Genomic DNA, 16,032 nt, shown 5'->3' on the forward strand with positions numbered 1-16,032 from the left:
TGCTTCCGGAGTCACGGCGGCGGCCGGCCTCGCGGGTTGGGCGAGGGAGAGGCGGAAGTGCTCTGGGACGGGTGCCCGCGAAGCCCAAACCTCGGCGCGGGAGGCGGGGCGGCGGGGACAGAGAGGCCGAAGCGGATGCTAGGAGAGGGCGTTTATTGGCTCTTTAGAAATCAGTCAGTAACAACTGTACAGAGGGCCCCGTCGTCCTCGCCCGCCCGGCCCACGCCCACCCGCCGGCCCCGGAAAAGCAGCTTCATGTGGACACAGGGAGACTCCTGGGGTTCACAGTAACCAGAAACAAAAACGGAAATAAATTAAGTGATATGGGGGAGGGGAGTAGTAGGGAGTCGTGTTCCCCAAATCAGTGCATGAAGAGGGGTCCCCAGGGCCCGGAGCTGGGCTCCCCCCAAGCTCCCCGCCATCAGAGGGAGTGTTCTGGGCCCCTGGACACGGAGGTGTGCTCCACTTCCCATCTGAATCTGAGAGCCTGTCTACACTGCAGTTCCTGCGCATCTGCCAACACTGAGCACCTGTGCATGCCATGAGTCACTGGAATGAGGTGGAGGCAGGCGTCACTCGGGAGTCCGCGGGCCGAGACCCAGCTGTGCTTGTAGTAGTGGGGTCTCACCCCTCATTCCACCCGTACCAGCAGGGCATAGAGGAGTATGGCCCCCTTCTCCTTAGTGACCCACTCAAGTTCGGCCGCGCCGAAGTGGGGGTCCGGAGGTTCTCTGAGTGCAGCGGAAGGGGGGCCCGGGGTGTAGGAGCCAGGGCGCACACACACCTGGAACGCCACCTGAGCCCGGTGTGTCCGCTGAGACTTGGGGTCCCGGAATCTGTTGGGCAAGAAGCAGAAACGGGAGTGAGGCCTCTGCCCCAGCCACACTTAGGGTTCACTCCAAGGAAAAGGCCTTAGCTCCAGCTGTTCTGCCTCCCACAGCCTGCCCGGCCACAACCCTCACTTCCCCTTCCTGTGACGCCTACCCTGCCCGCCCGATTTGAGAGGCAGAGACAGACAGACAGACAGATAGGCAGAGCTCCCACGTGCTGGTTCCGTCCTCAAGTGCCCACAACAGCCAGGGCTGGGCCAGGACTGAAGCCAGGAGCTGAGGTCAATCCAGGTCTGCCCCAGGGGTGGCAGGAACCCAGTCACTGGAGCCATCACTGCTGCCTCCCAGGATCTGCATCGGCAGGAGGCTGGGGCCAGGAGCCAGAGCCTGGAACTGACCCCAGGTACCGTGAGTCCCGGGACGACCCCTTGTAATGTGGCTGCTGCATCTGCACTCCCGTCCGCGTCCCCCCACTCTCCTTCCTCTGTTTTAAAAATACTAAAGGCTGGCCGGCGCCACGGCTCGCTAGGCTAATCTTCCACCTGCAGCGCCGGCACACCGGGTTCTAGTCCCGGTTGGGGCGCCAGTTCTGTGACGGTTGCTCCTCTTCCAGTCCAGCTCTCTGCTGTGGCCAGGGAGTGCAGTGGAGGATGGCCCAAGTGCTTGGGCCCTGCACCCCGTGGGAGACCAGGAGGAAGCACCTGGCTCCTGGCTTCGGATCGGCACAGTGTGCCGGCCGTAACAGCCATTTGGGGGGTGAACCAACGGAAGGAAGACTTTTCTCTCTCTCTCTCTCTAACTCTCCCTGTCAAAAAAAAAAAAAAAAGGCTTATTTTCTGTCAGCATCCTGCAGGGAAGATTTAGGTTCCACAGGAGCAAGGTTCCCTTCGTCCATTTATCATCACCGAATCCAGAAAGGACTGAGGTGCAGCCTGAGCGACTGACAAGATGCAGCGAGGGAGGGGGCTCCGGGGCCCTGCAGTCTCCACACCCCGCCCGTGTACTCACTGCACTTTGGAGGCCAGGGTCTCGGCCCCGGCGTACTGAAGGGAAGGGGAAAGCAGCACTGGAGGGGGCTGCTCTTCCCGGGGAGGTGCACAATTCTCGCCGGGCTCCTCAAACCCTACCCCGGGCTCTCCCTTCAAGGGCCGGCAGCTCAGGATGGAGGCAGTGCCTGCGAGGAGAGCTGGGTCAGGACAGCCCTTCTCCCCCCTCCCTGCCTTCGCCCGCTCCACAGTACCTGCTCCCAGCTCCCCTCGGTCCAGCACCCTCCGCACCGCTGCCACGTTGCTCCCGTGATAGGCCATGTGCCACTTCTTAGTTAGCGTCCCAGCCTCCAGGCGGGGATTCACCCTGGGAGGTGGACAGACATGGCAGACAGGACAAAGGTCACCCCCTGGACAGGAAGCTCTAGCACTATTCCATGTACCCTCCTGGGATTCCCTCAAGGGCGACACAGCACAGCAGGGGAAACGCGTGACCGTGTCCCGTTTGTACCTGAGGTTGAACCTGCACCAGCCAAAGGGCAGGGCGTACTCCCTGGGGGGCTCCCCTCTGCGCCTGTGGGCCTCGTCTCCTCGAAGCTTCCGGCAAGATTCACAGTAGCACAGGCTACGCTTAGGTGGAGGCATGAAATAGTCCTCTGTGGGGAGTGAGTGGCAGGCTTGGTGCTGTGGCAGCTGACCGTGCTGTAGCCCTGCAGCCGGTCTCCAGACTCTGGGCCTGGCCCTGGCCCTGGCCCGGCTCGGGATGAGAGTTCTGGGGGACGGGCACTCACCAGGAAGCAGCAGCAGCTCTTGGAAGCGGGAACAAAGGGCGTGGTACTCGCAGCTCTTCAGGGGGTTGGCAGTTGGCGGTGGACCCCAGCATACGCTCTCCTTGATACCTGAGGGGGCAGAGGGGGCACGGGTCACAGGAGCTGGGGCTGGAGGGATGGGGGAAGAGAAGTGAGTGGAAGATCCTGGTCCCTTCAGGCTGGCGCACCGTCCACCATGTCAGCTTTCTCCATGTCCCCTTGGGTTCCAGCACTCTTCCCACTGGCGGCCCCTGGTTCAGGGCTCATGATTGTCACCTGCAGGGAAGAAGGGTGGTCAGCCAAGGCTCCATCAGCCCCCAGGGCCTGGCGATCCCCTCTGTGATCCCCCTCCTGGGACTGTCCAGTCTCCCACCTGCACTGCCACTTACCTGCTCGCACTGTCCGTAGAGGTCCACGAGCGCATGGCAGGGCTGGGGCACGTCTGGCACGGCCACGCCGTGGTCCACTCCATTGACGTGGAGATGTAGCCCCCCAGAGCCGTCCAGCCGCAGTCCCAGTACGGTGCCTTCAGGACACGTGTCCAGGTTTGGCCCAAACTTCTCACAGATCTGGGAGGAGAGACCTGCTGTCTTCCAGAGATCAGACTCCCACCTGCAGCAGCCACCCCGCCCTTCAGTCTGCCTCTGGTCGCCCGTCCCTTGGATGGCTCCCTGCCCGCTCTCTGAGCTCTGCTCAGTTACCTAGAGGCCCCTCCCTGCTCCCCACTGCAGCTACTCAGTGGCGGGGAATAGGCCTGAAACTGAGCTGACGGCACTCACACCCTTGCCCATCCCCTGCCATCCCACTTCAGACCTGCACTCCTTCCTCCAGGGCCAGCCCCTCCCTCCTTGGAGACCTGGCCGCCTGCGCTCTCCCTGGCTCCCTGCTCACCTTGAGACCATTGTGGAAGATGCCGCGGCCCCGCAGCAGCCAGGCTGCCCGTTTGAGGGCACAGGCAGAAGCAGGGAAGTTGAGCCTCTCGGGTGGGCAGGTGATGACACCCAGGACAAGAGAAGACGTCCACTGTCTGTTCAGGAAGTCTATCCGCACCTGGGGGAGACAGGACTACTCGCAACCCCTCCTCCCACCTAGCAGGACAGGGCGGGCATTCTGCACCTGCCAGGGTGTGGCCTGGGAAGCCACCCTTTCTGGTGCAGGGGCCGGAAGCTGCTCTCTCCTGGGAGCCATGGTCTGGCTGTGTCTCTCAGGGGCTTCCTCCACTTTCCACTTGCAGCAGAAAGCCCTCCTCCCAGGCATCTCCCTCGGACACCCAGCCCCTCGCCCTCTGCTGCCCTCGCCAGTCAGAGTAGGCATTTGTGAGAACTAATTTTCAACCCCATTACAGACAGAAACAAAAGCCCAGGCAGCTCATCCAAGGGGCCTGCCTTTCACTTTTCTCCTGGAAAGGCCTCCCTCCAGGAGGGCTGGCCCTGGGCTGCCCTGGACTGGGAGGAGCTGGAGGAGGCAGGGCCCACCTGGACCAGCAGCTGGGGAACGAGGGGCTGGCTGATGACCACAATGCCCTGATTGTAGCTGGCCACCCGCGTGGCTGTCCGATTCCCGTTGGACAGGAGGATATTCTTCCCATGGTTCTCCAGGAACTCGAGTGCTGTGGGCACAACATCCACTTGATCCTGACCCTGGGGCAGAGGAAGAGACTGAACTGCATGGGTTGCTGAAGTCACGGCCAACCCACTGTGGGGGTTTACCCAGAGCTCAAGGACAAGGCCTCTGCCGGACCATCAGAGGAGCCAGGAGAGGCCAGGCGTCCAATGGCTGCCCACTACCCGTCCGCATGCCCAGTAGGCCCCACACAGCCTCTTACTCCCAGGCCACGCTCCTCGCCCTCGTCATCTTCCTCGACCTCGCTGCCGGTGTCCGAGCTGGGGGAAGGAGGCTGGGTGCCTTCTGACTCCTCCAGTCGGGTGGAACTGACAATGGAGACACAGCGCACTGGCCCGTAGAGATCCAACACAGCCCACACGTTCTGCGGACACACAGGACCCAGAAAACCAGAGATCAGAGGAAGGCCCCAACTCAGGAGCCCATCCTGGAATCTGAGGAAGCTCTCCGGTCTACCTTGGCGATGCCAGTCGCTGCAGGCCCCATATCCTCTCCATCTACCAGGATGTGCATTGTGTCGTCGGCCCCCCGGCGAATACCCACACGGCTGCCCACCTAGGACCGATGTGGGACAGGGCAGATCTCAGCCCACCTCCCTGCCACCCCCACGCCCAAGCCCTCCTAGTCCCCAGAGCCAGCTGCTTCACCCCCAGCCTCTCCAGGTTCCGGCCATAGTTCATCCTCTGCAGCTGCCCGTCACGCCTCACTTCACAGCTGGACACCATCCAGGTGGTCTTCGTCCGGAGCTCTGGCAGGGAGGGAGGCAGCCCGGGGCTGCCGCCTGCCCCAGGCCCCATCTCCCCTGGGGCTAGCGTGGTCAGTCCCAGCCGGAGGGACCCCGCCCACTTTTCCTCCAGCTCTTCCACTTTGACCTGCACGAGAGACAGCATCAGCTGGCCCTGCCGTGCTGCCCGCGGCGCCCACTGTCCGTCCCACCTGCACAGCCCACCTCAAAGACTTCCTCAGCCTTGAGCTCCTTGGTGCTGAAGACGAGGCCGTGAGCATAGCCAGCCGCCCGCACGGCTCTCGTGCCGTCCTCCTCCAGGGTGACGTTCTTGCCGCAGGTAGTATGGAATCGGTGAGCCACACCAGCCACTGTGGAAAGACGGCGCCAGGGAAGGGGTAGGACTGGGGCTGCAGGCTTCACGCGAGACACAGGGCAGAGCCTTCAGATGAAGTGGGAAGTGGACACAAAGGGCCCCCTCCACCACTACTCCTCAGAGCCCCACACCTTTACACCACCCGTTCCCATGCCTGGCACGCCCAGGCCACGGTGTCAGGCTCTGTGTACCAGGCATAACCTCCCCCACTTGACAGCGTGCCACTGTGGGCTGTCCCTCCCCGGGCCTGCGGCACCCCCAGGGCCCACAGCAGGAAAGCGGAGCCTGTGCCCCCTCCCTGCCACTGCACCTGGAGAATGCAGGGGGAAGGACTTCTCGGTGGCGCTGTTGCTGGTGGCCAGGCTGTTGTCCATGGGGCCGGTGGCGTTAGTGATGGACACTTGCACACACTGGCCGTAGAGATCCACGACCGCGTACACCTCTGGACGGCAGAGGAAGCCACGGTCAGACGCCCGGGGCCTGGGTGCACGGCCTGAGGGTGCAGGCCCAAAGCCACAGAGTAGTCACCTTTACCCGGAGGCAAGCCTGAGCAGGCGGCGCCTTGATCCTGGCCGTTGATGAAATAGTGCAGGTCGCCCTTGGCGGTGCGCATCATGCCGATGCGCGCACCCGTGCCCAGCGCGTCCAGGTCACACCCGTAGTTGTTGCGCATCGTGTTGCCGTCTTGCATGATGGCGGTGCCGCTGCAGGGACGGCAGGGGTGTGCTCAGCCTCCCAGCCTCATCCCCACACGGGCCCCTGCTCAGTCCCTGCTGGCCAGACCCACACTGGGGTCTTGGTCTGGGCCAGAAGCCCCACCCCGAGGTCCCCCAGGGGAAAGCAGAAACCATCCTACAAGGAAGAAAGATCGAGTTCCTGTAGGGCTAGGCAGGGCTTCCGTGACTGAGAAGGGACAGCCAGTCCCCTGGCTCTGCCCCGCCCAGCCGGCTCCATTCGGCCTCCCCTCAGCAGGAAGCCTGGGGGTGGTGCTACAGCATAAAAGGCTAAGCCTCAGCCTGCGGTATTGGCAGGCTGCTCCTCTTCCAACCCAGCTCCCTGCTAAGACCTGGGAAAGCAGCGAAGGATGGCCCAAGTGCTTGGGACCTCGCACCTGCAGGGGCGACCCGGAGGAAGCTCCTGGCTCCTGGCTTCAGCCTGGCCCAGCCCCAGCCGTTGTGACCATTTGGGGACTGAACCAGCGGATGGAAGACCTCTGTCACTTTCTCTCCCTCTCTCTGTAACTGTGCCTCTCCCATAAATAAATATATAATATTAAAAAAAAAAAAAAGGCAGGCAGCCCAACCTCAGCATCCACGTATCATAGTCAATGTCGGTCATCGTGTTGGGGAACTCCAGGTCTTCAGGCCGGATAGCAGTCACTCCTGGGGAGGAGGCAGGAACTGGTCAGAACTGACCCCGAGGCCACAGGCCCCCAGGCCCCCCCAGCACACACACAGATGTCCCTCACCTGCCTCAATGGAGCCTGACCAGCGGTCCACCATCTTCTGAATGACAATTTCAAAAAGCTCTCCGTCGCGCAGGGCCCTGCCAAGGAGGGCGGCGGTGAGAGAGGCCCTGGGGAGGCTGAGGCGGGGCTCCGGGGAGCAGGAGCGCCAGCGCGCAGAGACTGACCGGTTGGAGATGACGATGGCGTCGTTGAACTCGCTGCGGCAGTTGTGGCGCAGCGCGGTGCGGCCGCCGTTGGTGATGACGGCGTTACTGCCATGCAGCTGGTGGAAGCGCAGGTCAGAGCCCCCGGCCCCTGACGACGGAGAGCTCGGAGACACCTGGTTGTTCCCCTCAGGGAGGGGCTCAGGAACCGGGGGCACCTCTGCAAGAGTGGACGTCACCCAACAGGTCGCCAGGTGTCTCTAAAGCCTCCCAAGGCCACCCCAAGCCCCTGCCCCAGCCCTGCCCGGCCCTCACCCACGTCGTCCACGATGGTGGCCTGGGCTGCCTGGCCGTAGAGATCAACGACGGCGTAGACGCCAGGAGGCACGTTCCAGGCGGCAGGGCCCTGAGTCATCCCGTTGACGAAGAAGTGGAGCGTCCCGTCCTCCCGCCGCACTACGCCCACCGTGTCCCCTGCCTTGGAAGAAGGGGGGCTGGAGTGAGGAGTCAGGCGGAGTTCCTGCCTGGGCTGGTCCTGCATCAGCCCCCTTGCCTGCCTCCCCTGCCTCTGTGCCCAGATAGGACCCTCACTCTCCCACCTTGAGGCGGTCCAGGTTGTGCCCATACTCGTCCAGGATGGTCGTCCCGTTGTGCATCACCCCGTTCCCGGTCATCATCCAGGTCCCTAGGGGGATGAGGAGTGGCAGAGGACACGAGAGGGAAGGCAGGGCCTCTCTCCTTTGCATGGCAGCCCCTGCAGAACAGCTCTGCCCTGCCCACCAGGTGCTCCCCAGCCACTAGATGAGAATGAGGGTCAGGGCTTTGGGGACAGCTTCCTCCCTGGGACCCCACCTTGGCCTGCCCTTCTTGGGAGCTCACCAGAGCGCAGGTTGGTCATGGTGGAGGGCAATTGGAGATAGGCAGGGTTGTGAGTGGTGACGCCAATCTCAATGGAGCCAGCCCATTTGTCCACCATCTTGTCGATGCGCACCTGGAACACCTCTCCATCCCGCAGGGCTCTGCTGCTGAGTACCACGCCATGATTGAAGTCGTCGGTGGCACTGAGGGCACAGCACGTGGGGAGTCAGATCCCAACACACTCGGTGTCAAGGCTTCCCCCAGTGACGCCCACTGGCCCCATCCAACCAACTGAACCTCCCATTGCAGGAGGCGCCCCACTCTCCTGTCCAAAACGCCCCAGTCCCGACTCCCTCTGCCTCTCACTTGTCCAGCCACCCCCTCCCCAATCCCATTAGAGCCCCTTCTGCAGGCTTCTCCCCACCCCGTGGGCCATACTGGGGCCTCAGGGCAGTGCGTCCCTCGTGGGTGATGGCTGCCTTCTGGCCACAGTTAGGGTGGAAGAGCAGGCGCTCGGGTTCTGCCTGGGCGGCAGGAGCGGCTCGGCGCAGGGCGCCCTCGGGGGACAGTGCCCGCAGGATGGCGTTGTTGCGGCGGAGACGGTCGCTGTGGTTATTGTTGTGGACGATGGTCACCTTCACCGCCATCCCATACAAGTCCACCACACCGTACACCACGGGGGGCGTCAGCGGGGTGGCCACACCTATGCGGTGGAGAACGGGGGAGGGGAGTCAACCACAGGGAAACCGAGCACCCACAAGAGGCAGGAGGCTGCAGTCCTGACCCAAGGCTCCCCGTGCGGCTGGAAGCCCTGGCCCAACAGCACCTGTGAGCAGCCGCTCACCCTGGTCGATGCCATTGATGAAGAAGTGCAGGGCAGAATTGGACTTCCTCGTGAGGCCGATGTGGTCTCCCTCCTATTCGAAGCAGAAAAGCCGTGAGCCTGGAATCTACCCACCGTCAGGCCCCAGAACAGCGCTGGGCCTTGCCGCCACCCCCTCCACAGGATGTCCAGGCTAGCCTCAGATCACCCTGCGGCACAGGAGGACAGGTGCAGGGGCCCTGTTCTCCACACACGGCCACGTCTGCATTTCCTGAACACTCAGTGCAAGTCAGGCGCTGAGTTAAACCATCTTACGGGCGTCAACTCCCTCAAACCTCAACCTATAAAATGCGTGCTGTGCTGTGAACAACCTCATTGTAGAGGCCGCAGGGCAACCCCACCTCCTCAGAAGGAACCTCAGTTCTGGATCAGAGGCCACTGCATGCATGGTGGCCAGCCAGGGACACAGGATCCCCGCGTCGCCCAGGAGGGCGGCCAGAGGCTCTGGGCCCTGCATACCTGCAGCTCATCCAGACTGAACTCGCAGTACTCCCGGCGGGTGCCTTTGCCATTGGTGAGGATCCCACAGCCACTCATCATGATGGTGCCTGGGTGCGGGAGGTGGATGCCCTGGTTAGGAGCCAGGCTTCTTCCCCTCAGGAAACCCCAGGCCTGCACCTCCACCCCTGCCAGTGTGGGCACCTGACTGCAGGTTGGTCATGGTGGCTGGGTACTCCAAACTGTTGGGGTTGTGCGTGGTGACACCGATCTCGATGGATCCTGACCACTTATCCACAAGCTTGTCAATGCGGATCTGGGGTCGAGTGACAGTGGAAGGGAAGAGCACGGAGTGTAAGTACAGAGGAGGGGCCCCAGGCCTTGGTTCTTCCCGGAGCACGCCCTCCCTCCCCACCCCCCGCCAGCACCTCCCTCCCTATCCAGCCCCATCTTCAGTTCCCAGAGGGTGAGGCGCTGGCCAAACCCCAGGGTTTGCACACCTCAAACATCTCATTGTCCCGCAGCGGGCGGTTAGTCATGACGACCCCATTGTTGAACTCATCCAGGGGCCGCCGACGCTCAGCTGTCTTGTTGTTGTTGCTGAGTTTGATGAGGGTCCCACACTTCTCGTGAAAGAGCAGGGCGTCATTGGAAGTGAGGATGGGCGAGGTGGCAGCGCCGCTGGATGCCAGCCCATCCCCTGCCGGGGGGGAGCTCAGGTTCACGTTCAGGAGCCCCCCGTTGTAGGCAGACAGGATGGTGTTGCTCACCACCTCAGACAGCTCCATGCTGGCAAAGTCTACAGCGGCAGGACGGAAGACAGACAGCGAGATGAGACAGCGCCCTCGTGCTTGGCGCCCTCTCTCCCTGGCCCTCTCCTGAGGCCCCTCCCCTGTCCACCTCACTGCCCACTTCCCCTCCCAGGGCTTCCCCGAAGCCCTCACCATTATGCGAGTCAAGGCTGTTAGGAAACGTCTCCGGCCGGGCCTGCGCTGGGGACACCATGAAGGCTGGGGACCAGGTGGGATGGGAGGGGAATAAGGGTTCAGTCCCTACTCCAGGGCCCACAGCCAGGAGACCCCCTCCTTGAGCCCCTGCTCTCTGCAGGGATCTGAAGGGCCCTGCCCACACCCGGCCTCACCTGTCACTGCAAGTCTCCCACCTGAGCTACTCCCGCAGCCCCACCCCTCGGCCGCGGCCCGGGCTGCGTTCTTACCTTCATCCCCGGAGGTTCCCTGTTCAGCCAAGGCGGGGTCTTCAGAGGGGGCTGAGGGCTCGAGGGGAGGGGTGGGGAGGGGAGCAGGGGGACAGAAGCCTGGCTCAGGGGGCAGCACAGTGATCTGGGTGCACTTGCCATAAAGGTCCACGACAGCCCAGACCCGAGCGGGCAGGCCCGTGGCAGCCACGCCACAATCCCGCCCGTTCACCCAGAGCCGCAGCTCCCCGGCAGCCGTGCGTTCCACGCCCACACGGTCCCCTTCGCCAAGCTGGTCCAGGTCCTGGCCGTACTCCTCCAGCACGGAGCGTCCGTCCCTCAGCACCGAGCAGCCTGACACTACCCACGAGCCCCCCTTCAGTCCCGTGGCGCTGCTTGGGAAGTCCAGTACACTGGGGTCCAGCGCCGTCACCCCGATCTCAATGGAGCCGCTCCAGGAGTTGACCTGTGTGTGTGACAAGGGCGGTGGACAGGGGTGGGCCATCAGTGGGTCCCCAACGGCTGGAAAACCACACCCCACAGGCCTTTGTACCCCTTCTTCCTATCCCTCGGCTCACTGGCTTTCCCTCTCTGAGATGCTGATCCAGACTCGCAGACCCACGAGGCATTTCCCACTCTGCCTCAGTCATCGTTAGGGTCTGCTCTCCTCCAGACCCTGCGTGTCCTCGGGTGCTCGGGGTCTACCCCACTCTTCCCCGCCCCCTCCCGCGCAGGCTCCCCAGCCCAGCCTCCTAGCTGCCCCAGGTCACCCTCCTCCCTCGGGCCTCCTTCTCTCCAGGCTCCGCCCAGAATCTCCTCCCAGATTCTTTCTCACATACACCTGCCTCGCCCGGGTCCTCCTCACCCATCTCTCTGGCCCTACCTGAGAGTTCCCCGCTCCGAAGCTTTGTCCTTGCCTTGGGGTCTCTCTTTTCCCAGCACATCTCTGCATCCCCCACCCCCAAAAAGCTGTTCCAAGGAGGCTGCTCCCCCGTCATTCTCCCGGCGAGCCCCCGTGTCCCCCTCTGCTTCTGCTCGTGTTTCTTCCTTCGGACTGGACGTCCCTGCTCGCTCCCTGTGCATCGCCTGGTGCTCCACGGCCTGTCGCTCCCCTGTCAGCACCCAGCGACGTGGGCTGCCCTGGCGACCCCGCCCCGTTCTCCCTCTGGTCCCCTCCCACTCCTTCACATCTCGGTTCCGCCGCCCCGGCTCTGCACCTTGCGGTCGATGCGGACGGTGAAGACGCGTCCATCGCGCAAGGGTTCTCGGCTCAACACCAGTCCGTGGTTAAACTCCTGGCCCGGCTGCTGCCGCCGCGCTGTACGCCCGCAGGCCGACAGGCTCACCAAGCGCCCAGTGCGCGGGTGCAGCTCCGCGCCGCTGCCGAGACCCCCGCTGGACCCCGGCCCTGGGCCGCTCCCGCCGGGGCCCCCCCCGCCCCCGCCCGGCCCCGGCCCGGGGCCCCCACTCCCACCCGACCCCGCCGCCATCGCCGCTGACACCGGGGCCGCGCGACAGTCGCGCTTGGCGGCACCGTGGCAACCGCGGTAGACGGACACCCTGAGGGAATACGACCCGGGGCTGGGGCCAGAAACGCTTTACGGCACAGCCGGGCAACGAAGCACCTCCGGCTAAGGAACTAAGGACTACAACGGTGGGAACAGAAAGGACGACGGGGTCGGGGCGGGCTGCTTTACGGCAAGACGCGATGACCGAGTGGCTCTGAGAGGAGTGAAGACTTGGGGAGGGCGCTTTTGCGACAGTGAAAGGAGGCTACGCCTGTCGCAGGCATCTTTACGACGGAGGCGATGCTGGCGCCCAGATTCAGCTTTGCGACGACCGCGCTGCCGGCCCCACCCCCTGAGGGAGGCAACACCTCCAAGTATTCGCTTTACGGCAGCAGAGGGCCGATTCGCTGCGCGTTACTTCCTGCGAGGCGCAATGAGCCGGGTCTAGGGGAGCCAGAAAAGCGGTAGCTTTATAAATGAAAGTGTCTGCCCTCCACGTCAACGAGACCGGAAATGCGTTACGACAGCGTCGCAATCCCTCGCTCCTCTCCTGAGGGGCAGAGAGCCGACTGTTTAGGGAAGAACAAAAAAATTCCTGTATATTTCAAGTCAAGTCTAGCTTGATCTCCAGCCACAGAAGCGCCCAGTTTCAAGCAACGGCACCGATGGTCCCAAAAGATTCCCTCAGAACTATTATGCCCCCGGCGCAACTCCTGTCCTCGCGCCGTTGGCCGACTGTGATGTCACAATCGAGGCCTCTCGCCCCCAGCCAGGTCCTCTGGCTTTGATTGGCTGATTCGGATGAGGGCGGTGATGGAGGAGGGCGGGAACAAATCGCAGAGACAAAGAAAGAAAGCCTCCGGGTTGGACAGAAAGGGAAGGGCGACTGGAGGGTGCCCCGGCCGGAGGCCCCGCGATGGTCTAGATCCCGCCCACCGCCCGCCGCGGCGGCAGAGAACGGAGGGGGAGGGGGCCCGGGCCTGCGCGTTCCCCGCCCCCTCCCGCGCTGGGGGCGGGGCCTGGGCGGGGCTTGCGGAGCAGGGAGGCGGGGCGGGTGGCGGACAGTGGCCCCCTGGTGGGGCCATGGAGAAGCAGGAGCCTTGGGGAGCTGCCAGCCGCTTCGACGGGGGATCTCCTGGCAGGGCAACCAAGGCCGGGCCAGGAGGGGTCAGAGGAGCCGAGGCAGGCACTCGGCACCCTCAGCCCCCCGGGAGCTCCGCCATTCACAGCCCTGATTCGCGGCGGGCCCCTGCGGGAGTGGGCCTCGGTACCCCTGGCCGCAAGTGCGGCACGTGTGTTGGTGGATACAGCACCCCGTACCCTGGAAGCAGTGTACCCCACTCCGGGGCGCACGGTTCGGAATGCGGTTCGTGCCACGGGGCAACCTGCTTACACTCCAAAGACTCCGGTGTGGACCAACCCCGGGGCATCCTAAAAACCGGCCCCGATTTGTCGCGATCCCCCAGTGCGGAGAAGTAAGGAGCCCAGCCCTGCCGGCTGGGGGCCAGCGCCGGGCAGGAGTGAATTCGAGACGCCGGAGGGGCGGACCCAGGAGGGGACGGGGTGGAGTCCTGAGAACCACCCCTAATTGGGGGAGGAACGCTGAGGTTCCCGGCCTCTGGGGAGAGCAGCAGGCGCCCCAGGAATCCGGGCCGCCTAAGTGCCTTGCCCCATCTACCAGGGTGTTAAGAGTTTTTTGAATCCCTGGAAGGAAAAGGGAGGCCGTGAGGAAGCAGTCACTAGAAAGTCTCCTCCCCCTTTTCTGTGCCCCCCCACCCCCAGAAGAAAGGCTCAGCGCTGGGATGAGATGAATATCTTGGCCACCTACCACCCTACCGACAAGGACTACGGCTTTATGAAGGTGGACGAGCCCAGCACTCCCTACCACAGGTGCTGAGGCTCTGCTGCAGCCCTCAGGACCAACACCCTCCCCCCCCCGGGGGGGGGGGCGGGCTGCCGGTCTCCTGACACTGCTTCCCCCTCCTCTGCAGAGAGGACAGTAATGAGGACCTGGCTGCAGGGTCCTCCCCCAAGGTATCTCCCGAATTGCTGCAGGAGAGGTGAGTGTCCTGGCAGAGGTCACCACTCCACGGGGCTCTGTCTGAGGCAGTCCTTTTGGGTCCACAAAATGGGAGGTCCGACCCGTGCTGTCAGGCCTGGTCTGGAACCAGCCTGGTGGGGAGGGATCAGGCAGCGTGGCCCCATCTACCAACTGCCCCCATGGTTGCCCCAACTAGTCTCCCTCCCCTTCAGGTTTGCAACAATGGACAATTTCCTCCCCAAGGTCCTCCAGTATGGTGATAACAGAAGCTCAGAGCCTGCAGACAGCTTTGCCAAGACGTGTAAGATCCAGGGCCAGGGACTGGGTGGGAAGGGCAGGCAGGATGCGCCTTCCACCAGAGAGGGCCTGGTGGGACAGCCAAGCTCACGCCGACCCATAGACTCCAGCGATTTTGGCAAGCAGCGCAAGACACACTACGACGAAGGGAAGTTTTTCAAGCCTCAAAAAACCGTGGTCTTGGAGGACAAGGATGGCCGTGGACGTGGTGCCAATATCAGCAGTGGCGGTCAACATGTACTGCGGGACCCAGAGCCCAGGCCTGTGGAGAGAGACTGGGAAGGAGCACTGGGCAGCGGAGTCAAAAGTGAGACCGGGCGCAGTGACCGGGAGCCAGGGGGCAGCGATGCTGGGGCTCCAAGGCTCAAGGGGGCCTGTAATGGACACCTGGGAGGCAGGGACATGCAGCTGACCCTGAGGCTTCGGCAATTCCTCAGATTACGCTTCCTGTGGCAATCGGTCTGTCCCGGCCTCTGGCCCCGTCACCATGGAGCAGGGCATGGGTCCAAGACGCAAGGAGTATTTCAGCAAAGGAAGATACTTGAGGTCGGACTCCCATCCAGAGCTGGACACAGAGGACACGCGGCAGGACAGTGAGAGCTGGGGGGGATCGGTCTTGGGGGCTGGAGGGCTGAGAACCAACACACCCACCCTGGGTGCCCGACCCTCATCCTGTGACGCTTCCAGGCTCCACGGGCTTGACCTGGGTGATGGAGAGTCCCTTAAGCACTGAGGTCCGTTGCCTGGATCCCAAAAGAGGCTCTTTGAGGGATCACAACAAGCCCAGTGAGGACTCCCTGACAATGACATCATCACAGCCTGGTGAGGGCACCGGGGTGACAAGCTCCTGTCTCCCAGCCCCCAACCCAGCAATAGCAGGTGGTAAGGGAGGCCTGAGGCAACCCAGAGGCCAGGACCCAAATCGTCCAGGAAGGAGCCAGGGAGGCCCGGGGGGTGGGTCAAGACCCTTTCCAGCTTGGCCCCGTCTGTCAGCTTTGCACCGCCTCCTTGACTCCCCTCTACCGCTTCACCCGCCCCACTGCAGGAACCACTGTGTCCTCCCAGGACAGTGGGTCTCAAGTGTCCAGCTGGTATCAGCGGCCCGCGGCCAAGGAGCTGGACCCTCAAGGCCCAGGGAGCTCAAAGAAAGAACACAGAAGCAAACCAAATGCCCCAGGCCAGAGCGGGCACAAATGTGAGCCTAGGCAGAGGCGGCGGGGCGGGGGGGGCGCTTTCACTGTCCCAGGAGAGAAGGGGGCACAGTGGGTGGGGTCCAGGGAGCCTGGGGGGGGGAGTCAAATGGATGAGATCTCGTGCCTGCTGCGGGAAAGCTACTGAGCCCACCTGTTCTCTCTCCAGATGAAGCCTTACACGTTCACTGGACTCAGGAAGACCAGATCTGACCATGGAAAGTACAGCCATCTGGGGGTGGGGTGAGGACCACCTTCCCCCGCCTTGGCTGCCCCAGGGTGCACAATAAAGAGACGAGCAGGAGTCTGAGTGCTGTGGATTGGGTGCCCAGGCTCAGTCCTCGAGGAGAGGGGAGGAAGGAAGGGGGTCTATGCACAGGACACCATGGAGGTGGAGCAGAGGGAGCAGCCCAGGGTACTGGACCCCGGCAGGGTGGCCGTGACCGAGGCAGTCAGCTTGGTCGCCATGTGTTTGCCAGCATCCTCCTCCTCAATGCTTCAAGCAACCCGGACGGCAGAGGTTATTGCTTCCAGCTTCCAGCTCAGGAGACTAATCGAGCTTGCCCAGGGCCACACAACTTCTAAGTCACGGAGCCTAGACCGGCCCCAGAGACTCAGGCCCCAGGAGGAAGATGACAGGCCATAGTCTCTGGGGGCGGGGCT

General features: G+C 63.3%; 2 protein-coding genes across 11 annotated transcripts; one reads left to right on the plus strand and one right to left on the minus strand.

The window, feature by feature from the left end:
* Positions 1 to 144: 144 nt before the first annotated feature.
* On the minus strand, positions 145 to 11,823 carry NEURL4 (neuralized E3 ubiquitin protein ligase 4). 3 transcript variants are annotated; one of them, XM_062216069.1, is made up of 29 exons: positions 11,551 to 11,823; positions 10,355 to 10,799; positions 10,083 to 10,148; positions 9,639 to 9,937; positions 9,343 to 9,454; positions 9,160 to 9,248; positions 8,662 to 8,734; positions 8,256 to 8,520; positions 7,839 to 8,020; positions 7,559 to 7,644; positions 7,275 to 7,437; positions 6,981 to 7,179; positions 6,817 to 6,893; positions 6,652 to 6,730; positions 5,883 to 6,052; positions 5,659 to 5,790; positions 5,198 to 5,343; positions 4,896 to 5,120; positions 4,705 to 4,803; positions 4,451 to 4,612; positions 4,101 to 4,265; positions 3,517 to 3,675; positions 3,015 to 3,194; positions 2,814 to 2,901; positions 2,608 to 2,715; positions 2,328 to 2,472; positions 2,071 to 2,183; positions 1,839 to 2,004; positions 145 to 836 (listed from the first exon to the last, which is right to left on the minus strand). In XM_062216069.1, the coding sequence occupies exons 1-29, from the start codon at positions 11,821 to 11,823 to the stop codon at positions 632 to 634; spliced, it is 4,671 nt and encodes a 1,556-aa protein (XP_062072053.1). In that variant the 3' UTR covers positions 145 to 631. The 3 variants fall into 3 exon arrangements, with proteins under 3 accessions (XP_062072053.1, XP_062072052.1, XP_062072054.1); XM_062216068.1 differs by having other exon boundaries at positions 5,877 to 6,052; XM_062216070.1 differs by lacking the exon at positions 10,083 to 10,148.
* Positions 11,824 to 11,836: 13 nt separating this feature from the next.
* Positions 11,837 to 15,628, plus strand: LOC133776823 (uncharacterized). 8 transcript variants are annotated; one of them, XM_062216076.1, is made up of 9 exons: positions 13,119 to 13,249; positions 13,624 to 13,731; positions 13,833 to 13,901; positions 14,095 to 14,183; positions 14,283 to 14,486; positions 14,617 to 14,772; positions 14,867 to 15,001; positions 15,225 to 15,374; positions 15,539 to 15,628. In XM_062216076.1, the coding sequence occupies exons 1-9, from the start codon at positions 13,203 to 13,205 to the stop codon at positions 15,580 to 15,582; spliced, it is 1,002 nt and encodes a 333-aa protein (XP_062072060.1). In that variant the 5' UTR covers positions 13,119 to 13,202; the 3' UTR covers positions 15,583 to 15,628. The 8 variants fall into 8 exon arrangements, with proteins under 8 accessions (XP_062072058.1, XP_062072063.1, XP_062072060.1 ...); XM_062216078.1 differs by having other exon boundaries at positions 14,126 to 14,183; positions 14,306 to 14,486; XM_062216074.1 differs by lacking the exon at positions 13,119 to 13,249 and adding an exon at positions 11,837 to 12,614 and having other exon boundaries at positions 14,095 to 14,486.
* The last annotated feature ends 404 nt before the right edge of the window (positions 15,629 to 16,032 follow it).

The sequence above is a fragment of the Lepus europaeus genome, chromosome 18, assembly GCF_033115175.1.
Source record: "Lepus europaeus isolate LE1 chromosome 18, mLepTim1.pri, whole genome shotgun sequence".
Lineage (NCBI taxonomy): Eukaryota > Metazoa > Chordata > Mammalia > Lagomorpha > Leporidae > Lepus > Lepus europaeus.

Coding starts and splice junctions, on each gene's coding strand:
- LOC133776823 (XM_062216072.1), top strand. CDS start 13,203: ATGCGGTTCGTGCCACGGGGCAACCTGCTTACACTCCAAAGACTCCG. Junction 14,773..14,866: donor AGAGGACACGCGGCAGGACA/GTGAGAGCTGGG, acceptor TGACGCTTCCAG/GCTCCACGGGCTTGACCTGG. Junction 15,002..15,224: donor AATGACATCATCACAGCCTG/GTGAGGGCACCG, acceptor GCCCCACTGCAG/GAACCACTGTGTCCTCCCAG.
- NEURL4 (XM_062216068.1), bottom strand. CDS start 11,823: ATGGCGGCGGGGTCGGGTGGGAGTGGGGGCCCCGGGCCGGGGCCGGGC. Junction 4,804..4,895: donor GGAACCTGGAGAGGCTGGGG/GTGAAGCAGCTG, acceptor CATCGGTCCTAG/GTGGGCAGCCGTGTGGGTAT. Junction 2,902..3,014: donor TCTACGGACAGTGCGAGCAG/GTAAGTGGCAGT, acceptor TCTTCCCTGCAG/GTGACAATCATGAGCCCTGA.